The sequence below is a fragment of the Chenopodium album genome, chromosome 15, assembly GCF_948465745.1.
Source record: "Chenopodium album chromosome 15, dcCheAlbu1.1, whole genome shotgun sequence".
NCBI lineage: Eukaryota > Viridiplantae > Streptophyta > Magnoliopsida > Caryophyllales > Amaranthaceae > Chenopodium > Chenopodium album.
Window position 1 is genome coordinate 42,155,531 of NC_137848.1, and position 18,220 is coordinate 42,173,750.

An 18,220-nucleotide genomic window follows, 5' to 3' on the forward strand; every position below is an offset into this window, starting at 1 on the left:
ATGCTTCCATACGAGAAAGGGTGGCATGTTTATCCACTTGACCATAGGGGACATCTGATGACTTGATGTGCTTCCAAAGTTCCAAGTCTATAATATTCTGAAAGTTGATTGAGAATCAGGTACATAGAGCTCACCATATAGCTAAGTTGCTAACCACTGTCGAATTTGTTAAGTACATTTAATCATTTATAGCTAAATAATAACTTTTTAATGTTTTTACTAATGTTTCATTTATTTTTATTTATTTATTTATTTATTTTTTTTTTTTTTTTTTGAAAAGGTTCAAAAAGCATATATTCAAAAGATCAGCCTAAATCAAGTTCAACAGGTAGAAATTATTATACACCAGGGTGTAAGGTGCACCCAAGAGTGTTCTGCTCGTTTAATATTGTTTAAAATGAGCAAAATTATATCAAATGAGAAAAAAAAAAAAAACACCTTTGGGTACACCTATCTTTATTGTACCACCAAAATGTTCTCTAATTTAGCAAGGGAAATGATACCCTACAGGGAAATCATTTAAATACATATGCTCAAGGCCATTAGGTGGGACTTGTCTCGCCATTAAGTGAGTTACACAATTACTCAACCGCTTTACATGAAAAAACATCAAACTCATTACACATAAATACATAATGTTTCAATGTATTTATAATTCATTCGTTATAGTCAAACTTCTTTCATTTGGTCGAGTAAAATAATAAATAATTGGCAAACTACCTTAAATACAATCAAATTGTTGCACTGAAAAAACCAAAGAGAGCATATAAGCTAGCAAAATAGTGTAAAAAAAACGAAGAAGAAGAAGAAAAAGAGTAGTGCATAAAAATAGGTGTAAAAAACTAACCTGATGCAATACCTAATTTAAAAGTGTTTTGAATCGGAATTGAACATTCATGGATACAATAATTTAGCAAGTTCAAACCTAAATTAGAATCGGCCTAACAAAATTCTATTGATCTCGAACCGGTAACTCGAATTAACACCTATAGTTGCTCCTAATAAGTCAATCGCACTACATGTGTGGATTCGGATAATTGGGTCAAGTTCGGTTGAGTCTTGTGAGTCCAAGTCAAGTCTAAATTATGCTAAATTACCAATTTTGCATATCGTGTCCATACAAGTTAAAATCTTGATCGAATTATTTTCGGAATAGGTCGAACCAAGGCCGTTCCTGATATATTATAGGCCTGGGGCGAAATTTTGTATAAAGACCTCCAATATGTGAAACAATTATGTCGTCATGTATTTTGTACTCCGTATATACTATTAGGTGGCTTGGTACTAAATAAAAATAAAAAATAAAAAAAAATAAAAATAAAAATAAAAATAAAAAGTTTCAATTACTTTGTTGTAAAAGCAATTTGAATTTAACCACATTCAAGTAATGAGAAAACATAACCTTCAAATAGACACACTTACAAACATGAGGGAAAAAATTAATTCTATCTTGAAATCCTATTAGAGATAATTAACAACAACTAAATTATAATAACATGGGGGTCAACAATTCAACACTACGAACTATTCAAGTTTTCAATCAAATCAAGGAGGCAAAAAAAATTTAATCGATTTGAAGTATAATATCATAGTTTTCAAAAAAAAAAAAAAATACTCCCTCCTTTTTTAAACACTCGCTCTACTTTCTTTTTTCGGCCTTTTTTAAATACTTGCTTCATTTTTTTATTTGGAAAGCTTTTACTATATTTAATTAATTTCTCTCACTTAGTGGACCCACATGAATCATATTGACTATTGTTTGGCAATTGGCTGCTGGCTGTTGACTGGTTTGATTGGCTATTTGTATTGGCTTTTTTGATGGATGTTTGACTTTTTATTAGTTTAAAAACATGTTTGGTAAAATTTGCTGTTGGATGTTATTAGTAACTTAAGTAGCCAAAAGCTACTCCAAGTAGCTTTTTCATTTTGGCTTAAAAGCCAGCTTTTCAGCTGGCTGAAAAAGCCATTAACCAAACACAAATTTTGGATATTTGACCAAATGAAAAAGCCAAAAGTTAATAAAAAAGCCAATGAAAAGTCATTTACTAAACAAGCCATTCTATTAATTTCATATTCTTTCTCCTCCAATTCTCTCCAATACTTTTGTTTTTTACAATTTTTTTATTCTTCCACCTACTCCACTACCTCCATATTTTATTATTTTCTCCAATTTCTGCTAAAATTCCGCGCACGAAAAAATGGAGCAAGTATTTAAAAACGGAGGGAGTAACAATACTTCGTCTATACAAATGTATTTGAAGAAAATTGTCTACAACTAATTCCCAACCCCTTAAGCTTATTTCATAAAAATATAAAATAGCTAGCATAATCCAACCAATTGAGCTATTGCAAATATTAGGCCCCTTTTCTCAGGGCGCCCAAGTCAACTGCTCCGAGAGATTGTTATATACTCTCGAGTGTATCGTACGCCTAACTAACCTTTGGTTATTTTTTGCTTTGCATTTGATGATTAAATGAAAAACAATTATCAAATGAGAACAAAATACTTATGTGTGTATAGTACACCGGGTTTTTATAACAAATTCCAAATTGCCCCTCAATAGCGCAAATCACCTCTCAGGGCTGGGCCGGGTCTGATTTTGATACTTTTCTAGTCGCACAGCACTCAGCCACTCCTCACATCAGAAAATCAAACACCCAACTTCCTCAAAATTCATCACATCACAGATTCACAGTGAAGTTGTGAACTAAGACACCAAAAGAACCCAGATTCAATCATTCAACAACACAATTATTCTTCCCCACCTAAAACTTCTCCAAAATGGCAGGTATCTAACTACATTTGCGCATTTCATCTTCCTTATTTCACTTTCCTGCAATTTTGTTACAAAAAATTCAAGAGAAATTCTGGTTGAAAAATGATAATCATAACTTTTGAAATTTTTGTGTACAGGTAAACGAAATTCAAATTCAAATCGGTCTAAACCGAGCAAATGGTTGGCCCAAAATCCGAGCAAAAGATGGGGAGAATTGTTTTTCCTACTCTACACTCCCTTTTGGCTTACTCTTTGCCTTGGGATTGTTGTCCCCTTCAAATTATACGAGGTTTTACTTCTAATTTATACTTTAATTCATTATTTATGGCCATAATTTTTCTGGGTTTTCTTAGATTTTTAATGCTGTAGTATATACTAGTAGCATTTTTGGGTTGACTTTGAGTTAAGGATAGCTTTACTTTTTCAAATTTTATCACATTTACTAGAGATTTTATTTAATTTTAATAATAAGACGCAGCGGAGGGCATTGATGTAAACGGGATTTTTGCGACATGTTGAGATATTTATGAATTATGATGTCATATTGTAAATTAATAGGTAGTCAAAGTTGATTACAAGATTATGTGATTTTGTTCTCGAGTACTCCATAAGTAGTGATAGTTGAATGTTTAAATTTTATGTAATACAATGTGATTATTGACAGAATTTTAAAGAGCTGGAGTACTTGCTTTTGGCTATGATTTCAGCTGTACCATCATTTGCCATACCAATGTTTTTTGTTGGAAAGGTAATATTTTGCAACTACACCCTTTTCATAAAAGATTTCCCCCATTCTTATCATGTATGCCTTGGTTTAAGTTGATTGAAATGTTGGTTTTCAGGCTGATGAAGGTACTCCCTTGAAGGATCGATATTGGGTGAAGGTTAGTTTTTTTATTTTACCATATCGAAAGCTTTTGATTTGTTTCTTATTTGATAAGATGTCGTTCACCTAATAAACACGAGCTTTAATAATATCAAACATTAATAATAAGCTGCATCAATTGTTTGTTAGTTATTATCAAAACTAGTAGTTGTACAGTATAGTTTCCGGTAATTTGATTGTTTATGTTTATGAGGAGTTGAAGTTTATGATATATAAGTTTTTGGAGCATATGGATGTTGCATTTCAAGTTTGGCATTCTACTATTTATGCCTCAGTTAGCTACTTGCAAATGCTGTACTCTTTTGAGTCTTTTCTTTCTATGCTACAATCTTGGTTCCTATTTCTAATCATCCATGGATTGAATGTTAAAAGCAGCTGATGATTTCTCTTCAACAATTTGAAATCTTCAGGGTGTAACATATTTGATGCTGTAATTCTTCTGTTTGCAGGCAAGTATCTGGATCATATGCTTCAGTTATGTGGGTAATTATTTTTGGACCCACTATTTCTTCAAAGTGTTGGGAGCTTCATATACCTTCCCATCATGGAAGATGAATGATGTGAGCCACACTGACTTAATAGTCACTTTGGTGTAGAAATCATTTTAGTCATCAAAACGCTGTTGCTAATTTTTGCTGCCTGTTGTAGGTACCACACACAACTTTCCTGCTGACTCATGTTTGTTTTCTATTCTACCACGTTGCTTCAAATATGACACTTCGAAGATTACGCTATGCTCTTGCTGATGTTCCTGAGAAAATCCGGTGGATAATGGAGGGTGCATGGATTCTAGCACTGTCGTATTTTATTGCATACTTGGAGACTATAGCAATTGCAAATGTATGTTGACTCTTTCTGTACTCACTATTCTTGTGATACCATCATAATTGGTACATTATTGCCTTAGTTCATCTATCTTATGCAAGTTCTTCATATTGTTTTGGTTGATCTACTAAACTAGCATGCGATGTTCTTGAATGTCCTTTAATTTGACTAGCTTGAAGCTGATACTCCACCCCTTTAATGTAGTTAAGCTGAAGTCATAGACAACTGGACCTCACTAAACCTTGGTTGTGAACTTCTCTGACAATTCCTCATTCCATCAATCAAATTATCAATACATAGGCTTCTAGAGTATTTTCTTGAAATTCTATTTTTGTACTTGTGAGGTCCACTACGCATAATGCTCAGCAATAAGCAATCTCTATTTTTTTTTTTTTATTTTTCTATTTAAAGGGGGAGAGGGGTTAGCTAGAACACCTTCCTTTTCCTCTTGAATTGTTTTTGTTCGATGGCTTAGTAATTGCTTATGTGATTACTATCATAAAGATCAATAGGATTGCCTTTTACTCTAACTGTATCTGATGTTTTGCCCTATCATACCGATTAATCATGTAATTTCCTCCTATGGCTGCTATGGCTCATAAGTGCTTTCTGAAATGAGTAAATGCTCTACATGCTCCTTACATGTTGAATGTGTGAATTACTGACTAATGTCTACATTTGTGAATGTGCAGTTTCCGTATTATGAATTTGTAGACCGAGACGCCATGTACAAAGTTGGATGTTTGTTTTATGCAATTTACTTCATCGTAAGCTTTCCTATGTTTCTGAGGTGAGTGTATGCAGTGGATTGAAATTTATTGCATTTAATTATCCAAGACTCTGTATATTTGGATTTGGCCTTCAGAAGTAAAGTTCCTCATTATCTCATTTGCAACTGCTCTACCTCTGCTAAATATATGTATTTTCAATTGTGAATTTACTACTTCAGAATTGATGAGAAACCTAGCGACAAGTGGGACTTAGCAAGGGTTGCTGTAGATGCTCTGGGTGCAGCGATGCTTGTCACAATTATACTGGATTTATGGCGCATTTTCTTGGGACCAATAGTTCCACTTCCAGAGGAAAAGCTGTGTGCTCAAGCTGGTCTACCCTGGTTTGCAGATCACGTAATCTCAGCTTGAGAATTCGAGATTATTCTATCATGGAAAACTAGTACCAAAGAGGCAGAACAACAATAGTCAGACTACAAGCAGAAGATACTTTTGTACCAAATTACCCAATCTTGTAAAAACTATTTTTCAACCTATTTTCATTTTTGTTTCCCTTGCTAGCCAATATGATAGAATACTGTATTCTTGGAAGCATTAAGGAAGCAGACAGAAGATCTCTATGGCAAAAGCCAAGTGCTTGAGCGATCTCCTGCCCGTATATTCTTAATCACCTGCAGCAGCTGAAGATGTGTGGGAGTGTTCCATATCAAATGGCCTTTTAAGACTGTCAATTTTTGTCAGAATTTTCGTCTTTTCACAAACACATTTGACATTCAAGCAATCAATCAGGGTTTCATAACTTTCAATAAAGTTTTAGTTTGGAGTAACAATTGTACCAAATAATAAGCCACTGATTAAATATTTATTGCCAAATGTTGTACTCTAGTACAGAGTAATTTCCAAATGCAGTAAATTATTTGAATCTAAACTCTAGAAATGGATGTCTACAATGTAATTCACTAAGAATTTAATTAAATGATGATACCTAATTGCATCACATTTATATCATGCACTACCACTCATAATCCTACATACTAATCTTGGGAAGCTTATTAGTGCAATTGTTCGAATAAGAATGTAGCTTATTCGGTTTGTGAATAAGACTTACGTTGAATTAAGTATGGAGTAATTAGATAAAAGTGTAAATTATGTATGAAATTGCTGAACTAATCTTTCTTTTCTGGAAAATTTACAATTTTACTGTGATTCATACTCACGAGCCGAGTCAGCTATTAGACAATCTTGAACATTTGAAATTCTCAAGTTTAGTATGAAGCACATATTATAGACAGAGTAGTAGTGCATCACTTTAATTGAATTCTTAGTGCATCATATTGTAGACATACATTTCATGAATTTATTTTCAAACAACTTACCGCATTTGTAAATTAAATTGATATTGATATTGATTACAACGTGAGGATACGTATCTTATTGGCAATTCTCATTAATTAGTGGTTTATTTATAGACGACTCTAGCTTGCTACTATAATTACTAAACTTAGGAAGCTTTAGAGATTAATTAGAAATAAAATACGCTCTTAGCAATTATCGAGTTTGTTACGTAGAGAATTTGCTTACTAGTGATATGTAAGTATATATAAATAACATTGCAGATATGCAGAACTCATCATATACTTCAATTTTTTCATTGAATAACAAAATAACTCATGTTTTTTTCATTTGATCTTCATTTCACAATTAAGGAAATCTCTAGTTTTTTTTGGTGTTTATAAAGTCACAAGAAAGCCGGGTGATGAGAATCAATCCACGGGAGTATCCCTTACTCTATATATGGTTAGAGTAACCGCCATGGCATTACTTCAATCACTGGCTTCTTCTTACAGGCATTAAGGCCGCTTCCTTGACCAGTGCTTTCGGGTTTAGCTGCTGGTGCTCCACGAGTTTTCAATTCATTCTTGAGACTACTGATTACATGGCTTCAATTGAGTTAATGCCATGGCAGTAGTCTAAAGAAATGAATTAAAGCCTTGTGGAGCACCGCCAACTGAACCCGAAAGCAACGGTCGAGGAAAGTGGCCTTGACGCTGGTAAGAAGAAGCCGGAGTTTGAGTTAATGCCATGGCAGTTAATTTAACAAGATGTTGCATTAAACTTATTTATTGGAGGGGATCAAATGATCAATTATTTATCAATTAAGGTGAAAATTTGGAAAAAAGGATCTTTTTTTATGATTTACACAATTGGTGAATAATACAAGTTCTAATCTTTATTTTATTTTGACTTTTATATTGTATCACACCTAAAATATAGCTTAACATATTTATTGTTAATTGACATATACCGTATATAAAATTGCATGCAGGGTTTATTAATGAAGAATGTGTCATATGTACTCCGTATTTATTCAATTGCAAATGGAGAATTGCTTTGGATACTTCCAACGTGTAGGCATAACTTCCTTTGTTATTGCAATGGTGATCGGTTCTTAAAACGTGACTGTCAGTATCCGATTTGCTTGCGTGATTATTCTGAGAAAAATTGTTGTACACTCGGATATATTAGACTTTTTTCTTTTTGGATCATATACTTATTGTTGTACTTGTTAAGTTGTAAGACATGGAGTTTGTTTTATGACATTATTGCTTTATCATCTTATATACATTTGAGCTTGAATTGTTCCAACGATGTTTTGCCAATTGACGAGCACTTAATATGTGGTTTGAACTTTGAAGATCCCTAGTATAGGCTAGAAGAATACGAATTAGAAAGTCCCAATGCAATTTTTCATAATAAAATCATTCGATCAAATTTTTGATAGTCATAAATATGAAAGCATGTCGGGAAGAAGTAAGTGATGAGCAACATGATATGGAGTTCTCATATACTTTTTAATTAAGTATAAATTAATTAAAATCACAATTGAAACTAAATGACTTTGTTAATTGTGGTTTAGTGATGAGCAACATGGTTTAGTTATTTTTCTCGTAAGGACTTCCAAGAACAAAAAAATTTGGAATATCATTACATTCCTATAGAAAATTCTACAATGAACGACTTGTATAGCTTATATACTACCAAAGTAATGTACTTTATGTACCATTAAATTTATCAAAAAAAAAAAAAAAAAAAATTAAACTTTACAGTCATAACATTAGCAATAATAACATTTTAAAATTTGGTGCACTAAATTTCACCACTTTATTTAATTTTCAACTTATAAATTAAACATAGTAAGATTTTGTTAGATTTGCTAGGGTTTCAGGGGTGAGGGAGGGTGGCTGGGTGTTTCCAACGGCCGTAGAGGAGTTATAAGGGGTTTTTCGAGGGAGGGGAAGGGGTTACGAGGAGGGGTGTTGTGGTGAGGGGGGAAAGGGGAGGGGGTCTAGGTGTTACCAACACCGGGGGCAGGAGGGTCAGGCTGGGAGTGGGTGGCAGGGGGGTGGCTAGCGTGGGGGAAGGTTAGTTGCCATTTTTTAAAAAAATTAAAAATTTGTTAAGTTCTTTTTTTTTTTTTTTATCAGTCCACGTTGACACATGTCTTGGTAATCTGTAATAACAGGTTGTTGACCACATTTTGACCAGTTGGGTCTGCTAAGGAAAACTAATGTCAAAGATGGAATTATTAGAAAATAATCCAAAATTGGTATTGTTCACGGTAAATCGGTCAAAGTTGTTATCATTAAAGTGAATTTTTTCAAAAAAAAAATAAAGGATTTTTTTTTTTTAAGCTAAAGAGGGGCAAGCCCCTAAAAGATAATAAAAAACACCAACAAAACAGAACACAAAGGAAAGGAAAAACAAAGCACAAAAGAAAAAAAAAACAAAAGGCAAAAAGAAAACAAAAACCAATCTACTTAAAACAAACTAAAGCTCCAAGCGTCAGGCTGCCACAGTAGGCACACTTCGAGCTAAAGTCATGCCACCCCAATCCTCCAATAAAACCGCACGAAGAACCTCCGGGGCCGCCTGTAGCATTACCAGTTTCGGGGAAAGACCAACACCGTAGTTCGTTTGCCAGTCTGCCGCCCTATTAGCCTCTCTATAATAATGTTGGACCTCGATACTCCACTCACTCTTATAGATCAGCTCTCTGCATCTTTTTGTGATATGATAATGAGGAGAGGAGGAACTAGAATCCTCCACCAACGCACAGATCACACACTCTCCGGATCCACCTCCAACTGTACTTTCGTTTAACTAGCATTCCAAGCTATGCTTAAGGCTCTTATTACAGCTAGCAGCTCAGCCTTCGTACTCGACGCCACCCCACAATTTGTTGTAAATATTTCATATAACTCCCCCATGTGTCCTCTGATTATACCTCCAGCACTTGCAGCCCCTGGATTGCCTTTCGAAGCTCTGTCTGTGTTAAGCTTCACCCATCCTACTCTCGGGTGTGTCCACCGCACATAAATTGTTTGCTTATCCCTTGTATTGCTGCTTTGCAATCTGTCAGTCCAAGCCAGAGCCTTTTGTATCAAACCAACCTTAGCCAAACTGATCAACATGGATATCCATCATTCGGTCAAAGAATTGGTTATTTCGCCACCTCCACAGCCACCACAAGGTAGTGATAAAGACAATCGGGCAATCTGCAGCCCTTTGATTATCTTTTCGTACATTGTCCTCAATCCACAAATTCAGGGGTTTGCTAAATAACTCATCATCACTCGTACAGGGGAACTTTGTCCACATAATTCGAGCAACTAATTGGGCATCTTCGCAGAATGTGATCAATGTTCTCCTAAACCTCACCACAAACCAAGCATCGGGGATCATCAGTCAACTTGCGAATGAAACGATTCGCATTAGACATTAGCCTATTATGAAGCACAAGCCACAAAAAGAAGCGGAATCTTTGTGGAACAGGAAGTTTCCATACATACTCCCACTTATTACTCTCCTCCTTTTCTCCTCGAATTATTTTCAGAGTTGAGGAAATAGTAAATCCACCAGATGTTGTCCCATTCCAGAACACTCGATCAATAGCTTTATCATTTTTAATTAATTCAAAGGAATCAATCACCTTCAAGATGTCGCTGGGCAAGAAATCGGCAAATTCCTCCCATTTCCAGTCTCGGTTCGACTCCTACATATCATTGGCTTTGTACTCTAGATTTCGGTGGGTCACGAACCACAGCTTCTATTAGGAGGTGTTTAGCAGCCCACCTATGCTGCCTGAACAGGGTGTTTGTACCATTTCCAACGGCCATCCCCACTCCACTCCGCAAGGTGTCCAAGTCATCCACTATGCCCCTCCAAGCATTCGACGCATCCTGTTTATGTTTAATCGTATCATTTGAGCATCGTCCCTCATAATACTTACTCCTTAACACCCTAGACCATAGTGATTCAGGTTCCATAAGTTGAATAATATTATTTTTTATTTTGAAAAACAAAAACCAAAAAACAAAAAAATTATACCAATGTTGAACAAGTCCTTAAGTGCTGCCCATTAGACGTGTTAGAAATTAACCCGAATGATTAATCTAATAAAAAAATCCAATTCAAATTTTGACCCATTCGAACACAGTGATCTAGCATGACTCAACATTAAAATTAACCTAATTCAATCTCAGCAAACCCGTTCCTAGTAGTAGTACTTAAATTAAATTGACACCTTTTAATTTGAACTTAGAGTGTACTGTATGAAATTAAGAATAGCAGTCCGTGTTCACTAACACATTCCAAAACGTTATTAAAGTTGTGCCAAAATCAAACCATCAAACAATTGGGGTTAGGGTTTGAGACAAAAAAAGAGGGCAAAATTCAATTCATTCAAAAATGGACATGGTTGAGAAGAACAACGCCATTAACAATCAAGGTGTTGCTGATAATTCTCTGCTCGATAGAGAAGCCGAAGATCGTGAACGTCAAGCCCGCGACCTTAAAGCCGGCCTTCACCCCCTCAGGGTACTTTCTCTTTCCTCCTTTTCCCCCCCTTTTTTTTGCAATTTATCGGGGATTTCAGGACCTAATTTAATGTGATTGTCAATTTATTGAAATTGTATGATAAAGGAGTGAATTTGATGATACGAGTATGATTAGTTTGATGGTGAATCGAATTCATAATTTTATATTTGTAAATTGGCAATTTTAATTAAACTTGAGTTTAAAGGTACAGTTTTTCGAATTAATTTGTTGCTATTAGGTTTTTGTTTTTGTAAAAAAAATTGAAATTATTATAATTTATTTTGGTTTTGAACATGTTTATGTATGGGTTTGGTGGTTTTAAGCAAATATGAATGGCTTGTTCCTGGGTTTCTGTTTGATAATTATAATCAGCATTCTATGGTTCTTGTGTTTTTTTTTTTATTTTTTTTTTTATTTTTTTTTTATTAAGGGATATGTTGGCTGAACCTATTGTAAATACTGCTAAATAAGCAATTATACTGGTAAAAATACAATGCAGCTCTGTTTGTAACGAAAATTTGCTGTCTTGGGGATGAGTGCTGCTGTGATAATTGAGTATTAAACTGTACTGAGGCCTGTTCATCACCAGTAGTTTACACATTTTCTGGTTTGAAGGGTATTGGGTATCCCTTTTTACTTTGCCAACTCTAAAACTTTCGACGAGTTTTTGATACAGTTTCTGTGGACCTTGATATGAATTTTAGGTCTTTTCCTTGTGATTTTGTGAATCAAGTTCTCATATTTATCCCATGATGTTATAGGAGCTATTATTTTCTAGCTTAGTAGATCTATGGTGGCGACTTGATCCCTTCGAACAATAGACCTTTGGGATCGGGGTTGTGGGGGGTGGGGGGGGGTGGGGGAGGGTTCAGTGAGTGAGTGTGAACCCATACTAAGGTCATCTTTCAGCTTCCTTACGAAATCATATACTTCCTCCGTTATTTTATTATTGCACCACTTGCCTTTTTAGGAAATTTCACAAATATTGCACCATTTCCTCTTTAGGAAAAAAATTATTTGTGTTCACACTACAAATACCCAACTACCCTTACTTTTTCACACTTACTTTTTAGTTTATCAATATTTCACATGGACAATTTTGTATTTTTACCTTTCTCTCTCTTACTTTTTTCCATTACCAAAATATTTGTACCCAACCCCTATGGTGCAATAATTAAAAAACGGAGGAACTACTATTAGTTTACACACCATCACATCCTCACCGTTTTGTTTGTTTGCGATGAAGTTTACTCTTGTGACATGATGCTACTTAGTGAAAGGACAATGGAACAAGTTTCATGTTATAGGCAAGCGTTATCAACTTTATATATAAAGAGAAACTTGTGAGTTCATGCCCAGTTTAGTGATATGAAGTACGCGCAATTCTTATTTGGTGGATAAGTAATAAGGTATTGATTTATAAAGACACCAACCGTTTGCAAAAAGGAAGGCTAGGGACAAAATCAAATTAACACATCTAATTTTTCTAACTTTGGTTGCTCTTTTAAATTTTTAATTGGCATTTGGGGTATTTAGTGGGGTATTGTTGGGTCTAACTGGGTATTAAAAAATTGTTTTGGTTGCTATGATAGACAGGTAGGAATAGGCAGATTAATCAATTGGGTAGTAGCAGTTTTGTTAGCTTTTTATTGACCTACTAGTGTATAGGAAAGCTTGCCTAAGGCTAACGTAGGAGCTAGGCAAATGGGGTTCAGTGCTTTTTTTTTGAGCTAGAAAAGCTCATTTAAAGAGTTTTTATTTTTTTATTTATATTTAATGTTTATTAAGTTTGCTCACTTTTATGAGGTGCACTGAGCACGCCTAGGTGCAGCTGGATTTGTGTCCTAGAGCACCTTGAGCTTTGGGGAGTGTTTGTTCCACGTGCACTGCATCAACAGTATTCATTTGCATGCTTAGGTAATGGGAGTAATGTATTAAGTGGGGAATGCATGTAACTTTGAGGGTAGCTAAAGAGATATATGTTGTGGATATTAATGAGAATGACTCATTATGGCAGAGCTTGAAATGAAAAATATATGTTTTAATGTCTATCCTTTATGCTTGGTCTTCCTTCATAACTATAAGTGGATGCATTGGACATCACATTGTTGATTTGAACTTTGAGATACTCTCTCTGACAAGTTAATCACCAAAGTAACTTGGTTTGTGTTTTGAGTTTTGCATTGAGGGTGATTGTTTTTGAGAGATCTACAAGATTAGTTAACTTCTTTGGAGCAAAATTAATTTGGCTGATGTAAATTGAGTGTTAAAGGCACATTTGCATGAGTTTTTAAATATAGGTTACTCTGAAGTTCTTGCTTAATTGGTTGAGTTTAATGAACATGGCTTTCGGATTCCACAAATTTTTTGTTTTACTATGAGTTGACTTAATATTGGGTTCAGTTGTTGAATAAAAGTTTTTAGGGTTTTTGTTGAACTCTCAGATCTTAGTTTGAAAATTATGCTGCGTACAGAGCTTATTTGAAACTGATCCTAATAAAATTGATTTGTGATAATATGATTGGAAAGTGAACTTTGGGTTTGGATCAGGCAGGTCTAGTGTTAATTGCTATAGTATTTAATATAAGGTTGATGTGTACGCAGAAGAGCATGTATATTAACCAGGTTTTGTTATGATGTCAGCTATCTTAATTAAGTAATTAGTTTTATTTGAATAGTTTTATGAGCTGAATTGTTTTCCTTCGCTACAGTTTTCTCAGACCTTATGATTTCAACTTTCTTGATTTTTATTCTTGATTTCCTTTCAAAACTCCCTTAATTTTTCTTAAATGCTCTTTCGTTTACTCACTTTATTCACCTTTTTTCAAACTCTTTTAAATGATGGTCTTGTTATGTCCATTTTTTTATATCGTACAATTCCTTATGACGATTCATGTTAGCCGACCGCAAATCATTTTGGGACTAATGCTTTGTTGTTGTCGTAGTTTTATTTGAATAGTATAATCAATTCTTTAATAAGGGCATGTTTGGATTGAGAGTAATGTATTGCTAGGGTTATGAAACTCAAACTAAACTAGGTGATAGGGATGGTGTGATTGCAAGGAGTTTTGTGTAATGGTGATGTAGTGATAGGTGAAAAAAGGGAAACTATTACCCTCATTTTGGGGGTAATAGTCGCACTAGGAGGAGGGTGGGTAACTATTAGTCTATTACCCTTATTATGAGGGTAATGATCCTCCACCTCTCTCTTTTCCTTATGTCACAAATAACTTATTTCATTTGGAAACACCTTATCTCCCAACACCACCACCTCTAGTCACTTATGTTTTTCCTAGTTTGACTTTTATTACCCCCTTAATTTATCACCTCGAATTCAAGCATGGCCTAAGTGTTAAGGCCATAAGGTTGCTCTCGAAGTGCATCAAATTATGAACTTGTATTTAATAGGTTAGATGATTTGTCTTTCTACTAGATGACCAACTCCTTGTTGCACAAGTGTTCACTTTTGAACCTGAGTAAGTGGTTTACCTTTCAGATTTCCAGTTGAATTCACAAAAGTGATAAGTAAAAACGGCGAATGTCCTGTGCGCTGTCATTAAAGCAAAATTTCCCCTAAAGTACAAGAATGCTTCTGCTTTACATAATATGATTATTGTGCATACTGTCATCTCTGACATTTTACTGATCATTGTAAACAGCACAAGTTTGTATTTTGGTATACTCGTCGAGCTCCTGGTGTGCGTACACAAACACCTTATGAAGAGAGCATAAAGAGACTTGTGGACTTTAGCACTGTAAGATTGCTTATGAATTCATTAATGCTGATTATTCCTTCAGTCATTATTTTGATATTGCTTCTTGATTCTTTTGGGTATATATAGGTTGAAGGATTCTGGGTCTGCTATTGTCATTTCGCCCGTCCTTCTACATTACCAAGCCCCACTGATTTGCATCTTTTCAAAGATGGAATTCGCCCACTATGGGAGGTAAATTCTCGATGCTAGATTTTGAATGCTTTTTTCTTGAGCATGATAATGCTTTCTGAGGTTTTCTGTGGTCTCTCATTTTGATGTATAATTGGTGCTTTCTTTTCTTTTAACAATTGTGGTTATACTTAATTAGGATTCTGCTAATTGCAATGGTGGGAAGTGGATCATCCGATTCAAGAAGGCTGTTTCAGGGCGCTTCTGGGAAGACCTGGTCAGTGTGGTTCAAATTTTTAGTTGTAATTCTTGTAAATCTTTCATAATTATCTGATCTTTCGATATCTTTGTTGAGCTGTTTGAATTGTCTATTGATTGAATGTTATGGACGTTGTTGTGGACATTCTTGGTACCTATGTAGAGATTGTATGGGGAAGGATAATATCGATCATCTTGCTCTATGAAACAAGTAGATTGCAACCTTTTCTTTTTTTTTTTTTTTTTTTTTTTTTTTTTTTTTTGACAGATGATTGCAACTTGAAATATATGTGACTTTGTCCTAACAACTTTTATTATAGGATTTATCATAATTTTACTAAAAGCTTTATTTGTGAATTGTGTATTAAGGAAGAGTAAGAGTAAGAGTTTTTGTTAAAAGAAAACCAGTTTTTTTGAAGTGGCATTTAATTTTTGAGGGAAAAGGCCTCCACAGAATGCTTCCAAGTGTCGCTTGCTGTTGTTGCTATATTATTATAAAATATTAATAGAGATTCTAATTTCCCCCATCACTCAATAAAGTAGAGGCATTTTGGGAATTCCATCCTTGAGTATTTACTATGTTAAGTTGCCAACTTTCCTAGAAATTCTTGTATTCAATTTTTTTAAATTTTTTTTACCCCATTAGCATTCAAAATCCAAATTGATATACTGTGTGTAATCAATTATCTGTTTATTGTTATTCTGTTGGAACTCTTGGAAGTATCACTGAAAAACTTGCCCAATCTCTCTCTCTCTCTCTCTGGATGAGTCAATTGGCTGGCCTAATGTTTTTTTTTTTTTAGGCATTGTTTAAATCTGGTTTTGCTTGTTTATATTCCAGGTTTTAGCCTTGGTAGGTGACCAGCTTGACTATGGTGATAATATCTGTGGTGCCGTACTCAGCATAAGGTTTAGTGAGGACATATTGAGTGTTTGGAATAGGAATGCATCCGACCATCAGGTTCGCATTTTAAAATTATCACCACCAAACTCACGATAAACAGTTTTAATAGTCTCATGTGTTAATCTGTTTCTAACTCTCAAATTTTACGTGGGTTGTAGGCTGTGATGGGGTTGAGAGATGCAATAAAACGTCATTTGAAGCTTCCCCACAGCTACGTGATGGAATACAAGCCTCACGATGCTTCTCTACGTGACAACTCTTCATACCGAAACACATGGCTGAGGGGCTAAGTTAAGACGGGACTTTTGTATACAGGAAGTGTATCTTTGAAGGGAGGTTCTCGACGCACTTGTTAATGTTCCTGTGTTTAGGAGTCGTAACTTATCCTTGGGTCCTCACTTCCCAAATGTTCCTTAATGGCCAAAATCACACTGAAGTGATGCCAGCTAAGTGATATTGATATGTATCAATCTGTTGAACATGTTTATGTTGGACCTGAATATTTGCAAGGCTCTTGAATATATATGACAGGATCCTTGGTTTACTGGTTATTTTACTTATTTCTCCCTTTGTGATGCCAGAAATCTGTAATGACTACTGTAACTAGGTCACTACTTTTGGAATTTACACTATTTCAGCATCTAGATTTTAATTGTAGGGTGAGATAATGAGATAATATACTTTTCCTCCTTTCAGTTTTACTTACTTGCAACGATTTGACTAAAAGCAAGCGAGCCTTTCTGTCGGACTGTTGCAAGACTTGCAACTAAAATCAAAAGGAGGAACTATGATAAAATTTGCGACACAAGCTACGGAGTACTAAATTAAGTCATGGAGGAAAAATATACAATTTAAGGGCATTTTAGTTAAATTATGTTATACGGAGTAGCTTATCTATTAATTATTACTTAAACATTACGTCACCATTGTCCATGTGTCGCTTTCTCAATAAAAAAATTCCCGCCTAAATGCAATGATGATGTAATCTTTTTTGTTTTTGTTTTTTGTGTAGAGCTATTATACTTAACATTTTTGAAATTTAAATATTAGAAGCTTTTACATTATAACTAAAACCTATCAATTTATCGTAGAAAATTGAAACAATTTTAAATAGTACACTAATAAATGACCTCTTACATTGAACTATGAATTAGACAATATTGAACAGATACTATATTATAATTTTGATGAAAATAAAAAATTTTAAAATTACAAAATATACGTAATTCTTATTTATATTCGTATAATAGCAATTTATTTTTAAAATGTACAAATTAAAATTAGGTTTTAGATAATTCTAACCTAGTTGATAATATAATCAAACATGACCTAACTTGACCCGATTTGAATTGACCCAAACTTGAAATCATCCAAACAATGACCCCTAAACCGAATTGATCCGATTGGTACTTGACTAGAACAACCTTTTTGTCGGCTGTAGACCTGTAGTTGGTATTATTCCAACTAAAAAACATAATCCACTAATGTTGTTCCTTCTAACATCAATTTTTTTTCTAAAGTTTTTTATACATATAAACCCAATACAAGCAATCACTAAATAAACTGCAACCCATAAATTCAAACAAAGACCATAAAATATTATTTCTTCATTGCACGACTTTTTGTTGATATGTTACAAATTTAACAAACTGCATAACAACAATTCTAAGCAATATGAATATGGTGGCTTGGCGTGGCACTTAACTTCAGCATCAAGCGGTCTCATTTGGTTTAAAAAAAAAATGACATCCATTGATTCCAATGATCTCTTCTTATTTTTTAAAAAATTGACATCCATTTATTGTAATCAATTAATAATAAATTAAATTAAAAATTGATATTAAAATATTAAAATAAAATATTATATATAATATAATATAATATAATATAAATGGACACACACACGCACACAAACACAAACACAATGGAAGTCTTCTCCAAAATAATGTACTCGTATTAAAAATTGATATTGTGAATTGCTCGGTTGGTTCTTTAAACTATCTATCTATATACTATACTAAAACAGGATACACTAGCTCCAAAGCTGACATGTATCCGTGTTTTAGTTTTTTTTGGTT

The 18,220-nt window shown here is 34.2% G+C and overlaps 2 protein-coding genes across 2 annotated transcripts; both read left to right on the forward strand.

Moving 5' to 3' along the window:
• Positions 1-2,623: 2,623 nt before the first annotated feature.
• Positions 2,624-6,061, forward strand: LOC145582258 (cycloeucalenol cycloisomerase-like). The gene is made up of 8 exons (XM_081639269.1): positions 2,624-2,789; positions 2,915-3,066; positions 3,442-3,525; positions 3,620-3,661; positions 4,113-4,223; positions 4,312-4,503; positions 5,181-5,278; positions 5,438-6,061. The coding sequence occupies exons 1-8, from the start codon at positions 2,783-2,785 to the stop codon at positions 5,628-5,630; spliced, it is 879 nt and encodes a 292-aa protein (XP_081495395.1). The 5' UTR covers positions 2,624-2,782; the 3' UTR covers positions 5,631-6,061.
• Positions 6,062-10,849: 4,788 nt separating this feature from the next.
• Positions 10,850-16,693, forward strand: LOC145582259 (eukaryotic translation initiation factor NCBP-like). The gene is made up of 6 exons (XM_081639270.1): positions 10,850-11,096; positions 14,756-14,851; positions 14,939-15,043; positions 15,180-15,257; positions 16,080-16,199; positions 16,301-16,693. Exons 1-6 carry the CDS (start codon positions 10,968-10,970, stop codon positions 16,430-16,432), a joined length of 660 nt encoding a protein of 219 aa, XP_081495396.1. The 5' UTR covers positions 10,850-10,967; the 3' UTR covers positions 16,433-16,693.
• Positions 16,694-18,220: the final 1,527 nt, after the last annotated feature.